The sequence below is a fragment of the Stegostoma tigrinum genome, chromosome 46 (genome assembly GCF_030684315.1).
Source record: "Stegostoma tigrinum isolate sSteTig4 chromosome 46, sSteTig4.hap1, whole genome shotgun sequence".
Lineage (NCBI taxonomy): Eukaryota > Metazoa > Chordata > Chondrichthyes > Orectolobiformes > Stegostomatidae > Stegostoma > Stegostoma tigrinum.
Genome location: NC_081399.1, coordinates 3,040,857 through 3,053,296, shown reverse-complemented (window position 1 = coordinate 3,053,296; position 12,440 = coordinate 3,040,857). Strand labels below are relative to the sequence as shown.

The following is a 12,440-nucleotide window of genomic DNA, read 5'->3' as shown; positions in this document are numbered from 1 at the left end:
TCTATTGTCCCTCCAGTTTTGGCATTGTCCATGAATGCATGAACCATTCTTTCTGTATTCCTATCTGGTGAAATATAGAAATGCACGGGCGTCACATTACTGTTCAACATAATAAATGCAGACAAAGACTGTTTTTTTTTCTCTCTCTCTTCATTAATCATTTGTTGCAGACATGACTGGACAATCACAATATCATATAAATCATGCGTGAATATGAATTGTAATCTGACATCAGGCATTCTTTAATCATCTCTCTTCACTTTTAAATTCTTTACAATGAATGCACAGGTCAATTTGAGAATACCCAGAAATTCTTCTCTGAATTTTCTCTGGATAACTGCGTAAATGCATGTATTTGAACAGGAGCTCAAATACCTCAGCATGGCTCCAGTTTCAACGATGATGTAAGTTGGATTTCCAAGGTCTCCTCGGTAATAATTGGGGTTTGTGACTTTGGTTGTTACAAGGTTTACCACAGTTGTCAACCACAACATAATGAAACTGCCAGAGATAGCAAAGAGCAAAACAATGGATTTCATTCGATTCTTCATCTCTGGATCATAATGATTGTCAAATGTGTGAGCCCGAAGCCCTCTGCGGGCTTTACTGGTCACGAGAATATGTCTTATCGTCAGTGCATTAAACAAGCCAATTAAGATGAAAGGAAGCCAAACTAAACAGATACTATAAAACCAGATGTATGCTAATCCTGCAATTGAGGAAAAGAATGTCACACTTGACTGGCAGTTCCATTCCACGTTCTTAATAATGTGTTCATGTTCATACGCAAAGAAAATGGGGAAATCCTTGATCCACATGAATACAAAGATCACAGTTATAATTGTGACTGGAATTCGCACAGTACAATACTTTGTCTTAAATTTTGGACAGCAGATGATGGCAAAGCGATCAAAAGTGAAGGCAACAGTGAACCAAACTGATATATTTAAAATAACACATCCCATGTAAAAAATAAACTTACAAATATGTGTATGAGACAGAAAAGACAATGGAAAGTGGTACATAAGAATGCTATAAACGATTACATTATTGATGATGACCAGCAGGTCTGCTGTTGCCATGGCCAGCATGTAGACAGATATACATTTAGAGAGGCCGCAGTTTCCCCGCACAAGAACGACAATCGTCATCATGTTTGCTGCAAGCAAGGGAGAGGGGAGATCATTAATTATTTCAACAAGTGAGCAGATTTCCCCTTATCATCTGTCTAAACTACTCATAAATTGACGAATGCAATTTTTATACCTCTCATTCTCCATTGTTTTGATGCTAAACCCCCAGCCTATCTCATCTGTCTTCTGGGAAGTCTGTTCAGTATTCTTCCCAGGGCAGTCACATCTGCCGTACCAATTATCCATGTCCACCTTAATCATGTGTATTCTCCAATTGCTTCACAAGGCAAAATTTCCCAAGGTACCTTTTCAATTTAAATGGCAAGCTAATTTTAGTGATATGAAAATTCTGCCAGAGAATGAACATTTATTACATTGATTTTCTTTATATGCAACTTCTCAATGTTATTCAATTGACGAAATAACTTATATATAGTGCACAATTTTCATATTGAGAGATATGGGGGCCTATGCTTTTATCATCCTTTGCTAGCTATAAAATCCAGTCCAACATAACAATTGCATGCAAAAACAGCACATCAGTGCTAACATCAAAACTGGAGTTTTCATGAAATTTGAACAATGTTACAACACAGGGAGAATTTTAAACAAAACTCTAATAACTAAGCTAATGCCTTTCTAACATTGACATGGCAAATTCTCCAGTGTATTAAATTGAAGATATCTTACACCTCTGCTGTGAGATTAAATTTAGTTGTATGAAGTTATGTTTAAAAAGTAAACTGGAACAAAAAGAAATGAAAGTGAGGGTTGAGTGGTCATGGGTGCTTGAATGAATAACTGCAAATTTTGGATGGATTTCAACTATAAATCAAAAAGCCGCAAATGCTTTGTGCCATGGACATTCACTGCATGGTAATAGTGCTCTTGCAAAAGGTTGAGGAATTAAGAATATAGCTTTGGTATGCCTGTGTGCTAACTCTGAGCTTGTAAAATTAGTGATCACTTTTGACTGATGCAATGTGAGATATCTGTTACAAGAAAACTGCAAGTGAAATACATTGTGGCCTTTGGCGCAACCTCATAGCAGTCTGTTCCCAAAAGATTGAATTCATGGCAAGACACTGGACAAGGATCGTAGAAAAGATAAAAGATCACAATGCAAAGCAGGCAGATAGAGCTGTATGGGGGCCTGAAATTGTCCTACCATTTTTGCTGATGCCTGTTCATTAGGAAGAAATGTGACCGAGAGTATTTGATGATCATGTGGACTCTGTCTAAACTCAGTGACATCACACTTCACTCAGAGTCGAAGACAGATGAGAATTGAATTCTGATGAGACAAGAGACTGACTATGTGTAAACTTGTGAAATTTAATCTGTCGGTGAAATTCAATCAGAAATAATAGTGACTGTTTTAAATAGTTACCAAGATGTCATTTCAAGGCAAATGAAATGTGTGCCTAATAATTCCTCAACGAAAAAAAAATTTTTGGACTGGGCAGGGGATCATAATGGAACGGTGTTTTATTTATTGGTGAAGATTTTGTCCGGCTGGAAACTGCAGAGCTGTTTCAGAGAGTAAAGGGGGTAATCTGTGTTAGTAAAAGGCAAAATGTTGTGGATGTAAATATGTGTACTGGATACAGAATCTACTGGGAATTTTCAGCTAATCAGTCAAGATCTGTGGGCAGAAGCATGCTTATTGCTTTTTTTAAAAAATGTTAATTTCAATAAATGAGACTTAATTTGTTCATGTTACCCTGTTGGCATTTCTTCCACAGCAAGACAATGGACATACTGGTGTAGTACGTTTTGCATGTAATAAAGATGCCCAAATGCATTCAATATTTCATCTCGGGACTTTGGCAACTCAATCCGCTGGGTTATACATACAGTCAAAGGAAAGGGGCAGAAACTTCTGAAATGTATTCAACAGGGCTTCCCAGATAAACGTCCAGAATAGATTTGGGATAATAGGAACTGCAGATGCTGGAGAATCCAAGATAATAAAATGTGAGGCTGGATGAACACAGCAGGCCAAGCAGCATCTCAGGAGCACAAAAGCTGACGTTTCGGGCCTAGACCCTTCATCAGAGAGGGGGAATAGGATGAGGGTTCTGGAATAAATAGGGAGAGAGGGGGAGGCGGACCGAAGATGGAGAGAAAAGAAGATAGGTGGAGAGAGTATAGGTGGGGAGGTAGGGAGGGGATAGGTCAGTCCAGGGAAGACGGACAGGTCAAGGAGGTGGGATGAGGTTAGTAGGTAGCTGGGGGTGCGGCTTGGGGTGGGAGGAAGGGATGGGTGAGAGGAAGAACAGGTTAGGGAGGCAGAGACAGGTTGGACTGGTTTTAGGATGCAGTGGGTGGAGGGGAGGAGCTGAGCTGGTTGTGTGGTGCAGTGGGGGTAGGGGACGAATTGGGCTGGTTTAGGGATGCAGTTGGGGAAGGGGAGATTTTGAAACTGGCGAAGTCCACATTGATACCATTAGGCTGCAGGGTTCCCAGGCGGAATATAAGTTCCTGTTCCTGCAACATTCGGGTGGCATCACTGTGGCACTGCAGGAGGCAGTCATCTAAAGAATGGGAGGGGGAGTGGAAATGGTTTGCGAATGGGAGGTGCAGTTGTTTGTTGCAAACTGAGCGGAGGTGTTCTGCAAAGCAGTCCCCAAGCCTCCGCTTGGTTTCCTCAATGTAGAGGCAGCCACACCGGGTACAGTGGATGCAGTATACCACATTAGCAGATGTGCAGGTGAACCTCTGCTTAATGTGGAATGTCATCTTGGGGCCTGGGATAGGGGTGAGGGAGGAGGTGTGGGGGCAAGTGTAGCATTTCCTGCAGTTGCAGGGGAAGGTGCCGGGTGTGGTGGGGTTAGAGGGCAGTGTGGAGCGAACAAGGGAGTCACGGAGAGAGTGGTCTCTCTGGAAAGCAGACAGGTGTGGGGATTGAAAAATGTCTTGGGTGGTGGGGTCGGATTGTAGATGGCGGAAGTGTCGGAGGATGATGCGTTGTATCCGGAGGTTGGTGGGGTCGTGTGTGAGAACGAGGGGAATCCTCTAAGGGCACTTGTGGCGGGGGTGGGGTGTGAGGGATGTGTTGCGGGAAATGCGGGAGACGCGATCAAGGGTGTTCTCGATCACTGTGGGGGGGAATATTGCGGTCCTTGAAGAACTTGGACATCTGGGATGTGCGGGAGTGGAATGTCTTATCGTGGGAGCAGATGCGGCGGAGGCGGAGGGATTGGGAATAGGGGATGGAATTTTTGCAGGAGGGTGGGTGGGAGGAGGTGTATTTTAGGTAGCTGTGGGAGTCGGTGGGCTTGAAATGGACATCAGTTACAAGCTGGTTGCCTGAGATGGAGACTGAGAGGTCCAGGAAGGTGAGGGATGTGCTGGAGATGGCCCAGGTGAACTGAAGGTTGGGGTGGAAGGTGTTGGTGAAGTGGATGAACTGTTCGAGCTCCTCTGGGGAGCAAGAGGCAGCGCCGATACAGTCATCAATGTACCAGAGGAAGAGGTGGGGTTTGGGGCATGTGTAGGTGCGGAAGAGGGACTGTACCACGTAACCTACAAAGAGGCAGGCATAGCTGGGGCCCATGCGGGTGCCCATGTAGGAAGTGAGAGGAGTCAAAAGAGAAGTTGTTGAGGGTGAGGACGAGTTCGGCTAGGCGGATGAGGGTGTCGGTGGAGGGGGACTGGTCTGGCCTGCGGGACAGGAAGAAGCAGAGGGCCTTGAGGCCATCTGCATGTGGAATGCAAGTGTATAGGGACTGGACGTCCATGGTGAAGATGAGGTGTTGGGGGCCAGGGAATTGGAAGTCCTGGAGGAGGTGGAGGGCGTGGGTGGTGCCACAGACGTAGGTGGGGAGTTCCTGGACCAAAGGGGAGAAAATGGAGTCCAGATAAGTGGAGATGAGTTCGGTGGGGCAGGAGCAGGCTGATACGATGGGTCGACCAGGGCGGGCAGGTTTGTGGATTTTGGGAAGGAGATAGAAGCGGGCCATGCGTGGTTGGTGACAAAAAGGTGACATTCCATTCCCGCACATCCCAGATGTCCAAGTTCTTCAAGGACCGCAACTTTCCCCCCATAGTGATCGAGAACGCCCTCGACCTCGTCTCCTGCATTTCCCGCAACACATCCCTCACACCCCGCCCCCGCCACAACCGCCCTAAGAGGATCCCCCTCGTTCTCAATCCGACCCCACCACCCAAGACATTTTTCCATCCCCACCCCTGTCTGCTTTCTGGAGAGACCACTCTCTCCGTGACTCCCTTGTTCGCACCACACTGCCCTCTAACCCCACCACACCCGGCAACAACTGCACCTCCCAGTCGCAAACCATTTCCACTCCCCCTCCCATTCTTTAGATGACATGTCCATCATGGGCCTCTTGCAGTGCCACAATGATGCCACCTAAAGGTTGCAGGGACAGCAACTCATATTCTGCCTGGGAACCCTGCAGTCTAATGGTATCAATGTGGACTTCACCAGTTTCAAAATCTCCCCTTCCCCAACTGCATCCCTAAACCAGCCCAGATCGTCCCCTCCCCCCACTGCACCACACAACCAGCCCAGCTCCTCCACTCCACCCACTGCATCCCAAAACCAGTCCAACCTATCTCTGCCTCCCTAACCTGTTCTTCCTCTCACCCATCCCTTCCTCCCACCCCAAGCCGCACCCCCATCTACCTACTAACCTCATCCCACATCCTTGACCTGTCCGTCTTCCCTGGACTGACCTATCCCCTCCCTACCTCCCCACCTATACTCTCTCCACCTATCTTCTATTCTCTCCATCTTCGGTCCACCTCCCCCTCTGTCGCTATTTATTCCAGAACCCTCACCCCATCCCCCTCTCTGATCAAGGGTCTAGGCCCGAAACGTCAGCTTTTGTGCTCCTGAGATGCCGCTTGGCCTGCTGTGCTCATCCAGCCTCGCATTTGGTTATCCAGATAGATTTTGCAGGATTTGGTGTTAAGTAATGAGGGAACTGTTGAGTGGTGTGGTAATCAAATAACATGTTTCAATTGCCCAACCATCATGGTTGGAAGCAACCTGAAAAAGATTCAACTTTCAAGGTGAATTTGATCAATAGAATAAGAAACGCAGAGCCAACATAAAGTCAAAGCTGCATTTAAACTGAAGGGAGCAACAACCGTAAGAAGGATTATGTTACTTGCAAGTGAGGAAATTTCCAAAAGGAGAGCAATCAGAGCAGAATCTAAATCACGATTGATTTTGTGGAGATAAAGACTATGATGAAACAGCTAAAACCTGGCTTGAGTAAAGTAATTTTCTTCTTTTTGTAATGGCACATGACTAACTGAGCAAGATGGCCACCTGGGGCTTTTCTTCTTTCTAACCCAAAGGCATTTGACAAATACGTACAGCAGAGGTACAGTTCTGAGGAAAGATACCAGACCTGAAATGTTAACTTTTTTTTCCTTCACAGATGCTGCCAGATCTGCTGAGCTTTGCCAGCAACTTTGCTTTAGTTCCTGATTTACAGCATTCATTGTTCTTTTGTCTTTTTTTAAAAAGGGGATATTTTTGTCAGGACTGGGTTAGCCACAGTTCCAACTTTGTAATTTGGTAAAACGCCAAAGGAAATTTGTGACTCTGTTATATTTTGAGCTGTTTAGTTAACTGCAGAATTAGAATGGAAAGCAACAAATTAGTGTGAACAGGTTAGTTTAATTTCTTGACCGAATGTTTATGGGCAAGAAAAATGTCAATTGCATGATTATGGAAGATATATTTATAAATGGTGTTAACATGAATTGCAAAGGAACAATTCCCACAGGAGTTGTGGGGGAGGGGGTCACTGGATTTTTCGTTAAAAGCAAAGTTAAGATGGGGAGAGATAAATAATAGCTATTAATTCCAGATGCAGGTAATCCAAACAAATTCTTAAATCCAACATTTCCGGGAAAAATAGCAAAGTCAGATTACAAAATACAGAATGAAGATGTAGTTGACTCGTAGTTGTTTATGAAATCTTAACAAGTTTCATTCAATGGCTTATAGAGTCATTATGATTGAATTTCAACCTCATCAGTGGAAATCAAGCAGGAATTATTTATCAAGAAAAGGTAGTTATTATTGGAAAGTATTCTGAGTGGAAATAGTAAAAACTTACTTAAGATTGAAAATTTGGTAACTTCATATTACAGTGGATTTTAATGACTTTATGACAATTGGTTAAAAAAGAAATTATGCTCTTCCTAATGTTCCATGGCAAAGTTAGGACAGAGTTTGGAAGCGTTCTTATGAGAAACAATGATTAGGTTTTTGGTAAATAATGATGCGCAGCTGGCAAATGTCTGAGAAGAAAAAAAACTGTCAGAAGCATTGTTAGATCCCAAAGACAGATGGTGAAGGTATCTCGTAAACGTCATGAGATTGTGGGAGGATCTAGAATTGCCAATAGAGTTGTCCATCATTGATTGTGTGTTCACTGGATTGGATATACATGGACCAGGGAATGTGGCTAACAATAATATCAATGTTGCATGTAACTAATGATATGCAAATGTTGTTAAAATGTTGTATTTCTCTGGAGAGTGCCATTGATCTCCGATCTGAGCTGCATTAACAGGGCACCAGTATCCTCCGTGAAGGTCAGTATTGAAGTGGCATCTGGGCTCTCCAAAGTAATGTGCTAATCGAGCTCCAATTAAAATTCCCTTGTTCCAAGGCGCACAGGAATTAATATTCCTCTTTGATATTTCGCTTTATAACAGTTGTCTGTTTAGCAAGTCAATGGCAGCAATTTATATCAATGAATTTGGCGTGAATAACAGCACTATCAGAGAGAAGCACTGGAAAAAAAGGGTATTACAGAACAGACTGCCATATTCTTCTAACATCTCCTCATCGTTTTCTTCCACAGAATGTTATCCTCTTTGTTTAGGGCAACTAGCGGTGATCTTTTCCATTTGAGCTTCAGAAAGTAATGGAGAACCGAAAGTGATGGAGAACCGAAACCTTGGACTCAACATTTCGTATTGATGAAGCCATACCCGCAAACACGTTCAGAAGAGAATTCAAGAAGAGTCACCAGTGACAGCAAGGGAAACTCTATAGGTCCACGTACATTATTAATAGCTATTATTTATCTCTACATGGTTTACTTTCTCAGGCATGAGCTCTAATTAAGGCTACAGTAGTTAATATCACCTGCTTGGAAGGGACACTTTGAACAAGCCTGATGTGCTCTTCCTGTAGGTGGCGAGCAGCGTTGAAATCTTTTATCATTACGTCTGGGAGGGAATATTCAAACGGGAACGTGCTGAATTTTATGGCAAAGACGAAGGATATTGCCAAGCCACAGAAAAAAAGGTCAGATGACGTCAAGGTTCTCTTAGATTTATGTCTACTAAGTAAGAGGATTGTGCACGTTATATGAGAAAATCAAAGCTCGAAGAATTTGAAAGTGATTCATATTCGAAAACACTTTGAAGCTAGAATGGCTATTGATGATGAGAGTAGAATTATCACGTGTACATCAAGAGACTGCTGAATGAAAACCGGAATGCTTGGAACTCTCCTCCCTTGTCATCACAGCCTCCTCTGCTAGCAATCTCTGAAGGATCAAAACTGAAACACAACACAGGATTATATCGGGTTGAATATGCAATTCGATTAAAAAGAAAACTTTACATTCCAAATTCCTTCTGGCCTTTTTTTTTTGTTAGCATGTAAAATCTTCAGTGATAGCAATAACAAAGTCTCACAGATTTTTACCTCAATCACACTGGACTTTCAGTATAAATGTATTGGCGACAAGAGCAGATCAGAGACTAGAATTACTGCAGAAAGTAACACACCAGCTAACTGTTCAAAGCTTTTCTACCATCTACAATGCACTACATAAATATCATTCCCTCACCATCAAATACCAATAGCAGAACTGTGTACTGTTTACAGGAAGCACTGCAAAAACTTCACCGAAGATACTGAGACAACAACCTACAGGCAATACTCGCGTCATTTTAGAAGGACAAGAGCAGCAGACACATAATAACACAAACACCTGCAAGTTCTCTTCCAAGCCACTCACCATCCTGACTTGGAAATGTATCGTCTTTCCTCCAGTGCCACTAGGGACAAAAAAAGTCATGCATCTCCTCACTAAGGGCATTGTGGTCGACCTACACTACACAGCTGGGGTTCAAGAAGGTATGAGTAATAAATACTGGTTCTTCGAATTACAATTACCGACCAGGAGTGAATTAAAAACAAAAAAAAAGGATACTGCTTGAATTAACCAAAATAAAACAATGCATATGAGTAAAGTGACCATTGCAATCGACACTTCCACTGACAAGAAAGCAGTGGAAACTACGTCTAAAGTGACGGAAAATGTTTGGCATTTACTACACAAAATGTTTGTTAACATCATGTTTCATGGACTGGAATAAACACTATCAAGCGGATCGATAAAGTGAGTTGGAATACATTGATTTTTTTTGATATAAGGATGTTCCACAAAGATCTTTAAAGCACATTCCCAGAATTTGCCGATAGCAACTGTCTCAGAATTGCGGCAACGGCCAGAGAAAATAGTAGTTGGCTTGAATTTTCATGAACTCTGATTCAGAGTTTTGGTGGTGAACATGGGCATGGAAATTGTGCACCTCGTGGAGTGGAATCTATTGTGGCTGAATGAGTCACTGCAGCCAAGAAGATGCTGCTTGGCCTATTGTGTTCATCCAGCTTCACACTTTGTTATCTTGGATTCTCCAGCATCTGCAGTTCCTATTATCTCTGAAGTACGTAAGGAGTGTCTCATTACAGATTGAGTGGGAATTCCTGAGGATCATTACAAACATACAGTAAAGCACGTAAAATCTTCGGTCTGATCAAGAAGGAATAAGCAAGGAAAATGTATTGGACAGATACAAAATAACCTGGGTTTGGCACTGTTAGAAGGATTTATCACCCGCACAAGGTATGTTGGTCCATGTCCACCGGGGAGAATTTTATCAAATTAGCTCCTGATATGAAGAAATTCAGCTACAGGAAAAACGTTGGAACAAATGAAATTGTTCCGTATGGAACCAAATCGTTTGAGAAGACATTCAGTCGATGTGTTAAGACCACAATATGAAGAGCGAACGTTTTATCATTAGATTAAGGTAGGAGTTCAATTTCAAAGTAAGTAAATTTTGTTGCAAAAGTAGTTGTTCAGACCAAAGAAATAAGACAGTTTTTCTTTTAAGCCATCGAGAGGAAACACGGTTGAAACATTCCAAAGAGAACCTTATTGAGAAAGAAATCGAAGTACTCAAGCATTAATCGTCCGAAAAATATAAGAACTGGGAGCAGGAAGAAAGCATTCAGCCGCAAGAGCTTGCTCCACCGTTCAATATAATCATACCTGGGCCTTAATTCCATTTCCCACGCCATTCTCCATAACCCTTCAAACCATGACTACTTACAAATCGGCCTGTCCCCTTATTAAGTTTACTCAATGTTCTTCTTTCTAACATTTTCTCGGGCAGCGAACTCCACAGATTTACGGCCCTTCCTAATCCACAAGTTCTCCTCATTTCTGTTTACACTCTGCTATTCCCATCTAAAACCTGTGAATTCTTGCACTGGATTGCCCCACACGAGGAACCATGATCTCCACATCTACTTTCTCAACCCCTTTAGCATTGTGTATACCTGAGAAAGACGTTAACATCAGCAAATATACCAGTTCAATCAAACAAGGAATAATGTGGATAGACGATTGGCAAGTGCGGAGGAGGAACGTCAGCTTATGCAGTGATGAGATCTGAGAAAAAAAATACGTTTTCAAGAATAGGTTGGAACCATGAAACAATTCTTGCAAATTGACAATAAAATGCCAATAACGGGCTCACCAGGAAAACCGATGGTTGCAAGAACGGGATAATATATTTCCTTTATCAGCAGAATCACTGGGCGTTCCATTTTGCTGAGGAGAGACAGTTCTGTTTGAAGTGACAGACTCAGACAAGTGCACACCAGTGCGAGAGGGATCATTTTCTATTTAACTGCATGCCAACCCTCAAGGGAATTGGCGAAGTCGATGCTGAATGAACATTGGTGGATGTTTTCCACAAATACACTCAAACATGCAAACTATCATTTGATCAATCACGTGAGGATGCATGACTAACATTACTGTTGAAACAAAAATGGCAGTTGATGTGATGAGCAATATAAACTGTGTCGACTTGCTGTTGGAGCAGGACATTTCGCTCGTGAAGCTTTTCACAATGTTCTCCGGTCGTCGCTAGCTGCTGCCGCATTCTTGTACTCCAGCCCTCTCATTATAAAGGTTAGAATCCCATTAGACCCCTGGGTTATTTTCTGCACCTGTTTGTGTCATTTTTAAGATGGGGCGCCTGAAATATGAAGTTTTGTTATTGTTTGTCGAATTACATTCAAATATACAGGAACAAAAACAAAACTGTAGCAGTATCAGAGCCAAAAAAAACAAATCTCGCAGTAAACAAGGAGACTATTATGTCCATTGTGCGTGAACAGGCTCTCAGTATTTTGGTGTCATGTGAATTTGCTTCCTGTTTCGATTTGTCAAATTTCTTTATGTCTTAATGAATATGCCAAATGAAAGCACCTTCCACTATATATACAGGGAGCATATTTCATTTTGCATAGGACCATAAGACTTCAAATCCGTACGAATGAGCTGGACTATACCATTCAGTTTCTTAAGACGCCTCCACCATTCATTACCATCATAGCTGACACTCCTCAAATCCATTTTCCTGCATTTAACACTTAACTCTTTAAATCCGGTACACTCTATGTGTTTCTTTACCACATTGCATTTGGTTCATTTTCAAAGCACTTCCAATCATTACGTTGTGGTACTTAATTATTTTTTTGAGCGGGAAAGGTTTATCCCAAACTGCACTATCCAAGCCTGGCCGTGTTTTCATAACTTCGACCAACTCTCTTCTGACACTTCTCCTCTCCAGATAAAACAGCTCCATCTTCTCCAGTCATAACTCATAACTGAAAGTTTACATCCACGAGCCCTTTTTTATAAACCTGTTCTACACTACCTTCAAGGTCCTCACATCATTCTTAAATGCAATATAGATTTGTAAATGGTTCCTAGCTGAGATACAACAAATGCTTCATAGAAGCCCACACTAAACTCCTCGCTTTTGTAGTCCATATCCCTATTAATGAAGCATAGCTGTTTTTCGAAGAGGATTCTCTCCCAACCTACCAACTTCAATTATTCATGCACATATCCATCCATGTCTCTGGAAGATGCATCTTCTTATGAAATGTAATTGGTACTTAATGTTATCTTCCTATGTTCATTGGACTGAACCATG

The 12,440-nt window shown here is 42.3% G+C and overlaps 1 protein-coding gene across 1 annotated transcript; it reads right to left on the bottom strand.

Annotated features, from left to right (window-relative positions):
* Positions 1 to 242: 242 nt before the first annotated feature.
* On the bottom strand, positions 243 to 11,061 carry LOC125449547 (probable G-protein coupled receptor 139). Its single transcript, XM_048525363.1, has 2 exons — positions 10,968 to 11,061; positions 243 to 1,159 (listed from the first exon to the last, which is right to left on the bottom strand). The coding sequence occupies exons 1-2, from the start codon at positions 11,035 to 11,037 to the stop codon at positions 243 to 245; spliced, it is 987 nt and encodes a 328-aa protein (XP_048381320.1). The 5' UTR covers positions 11,038 to 11,061.
* Between the last annotated feature and the right edge of the window lie 1,379 nt (positions 11,062 to 12,440).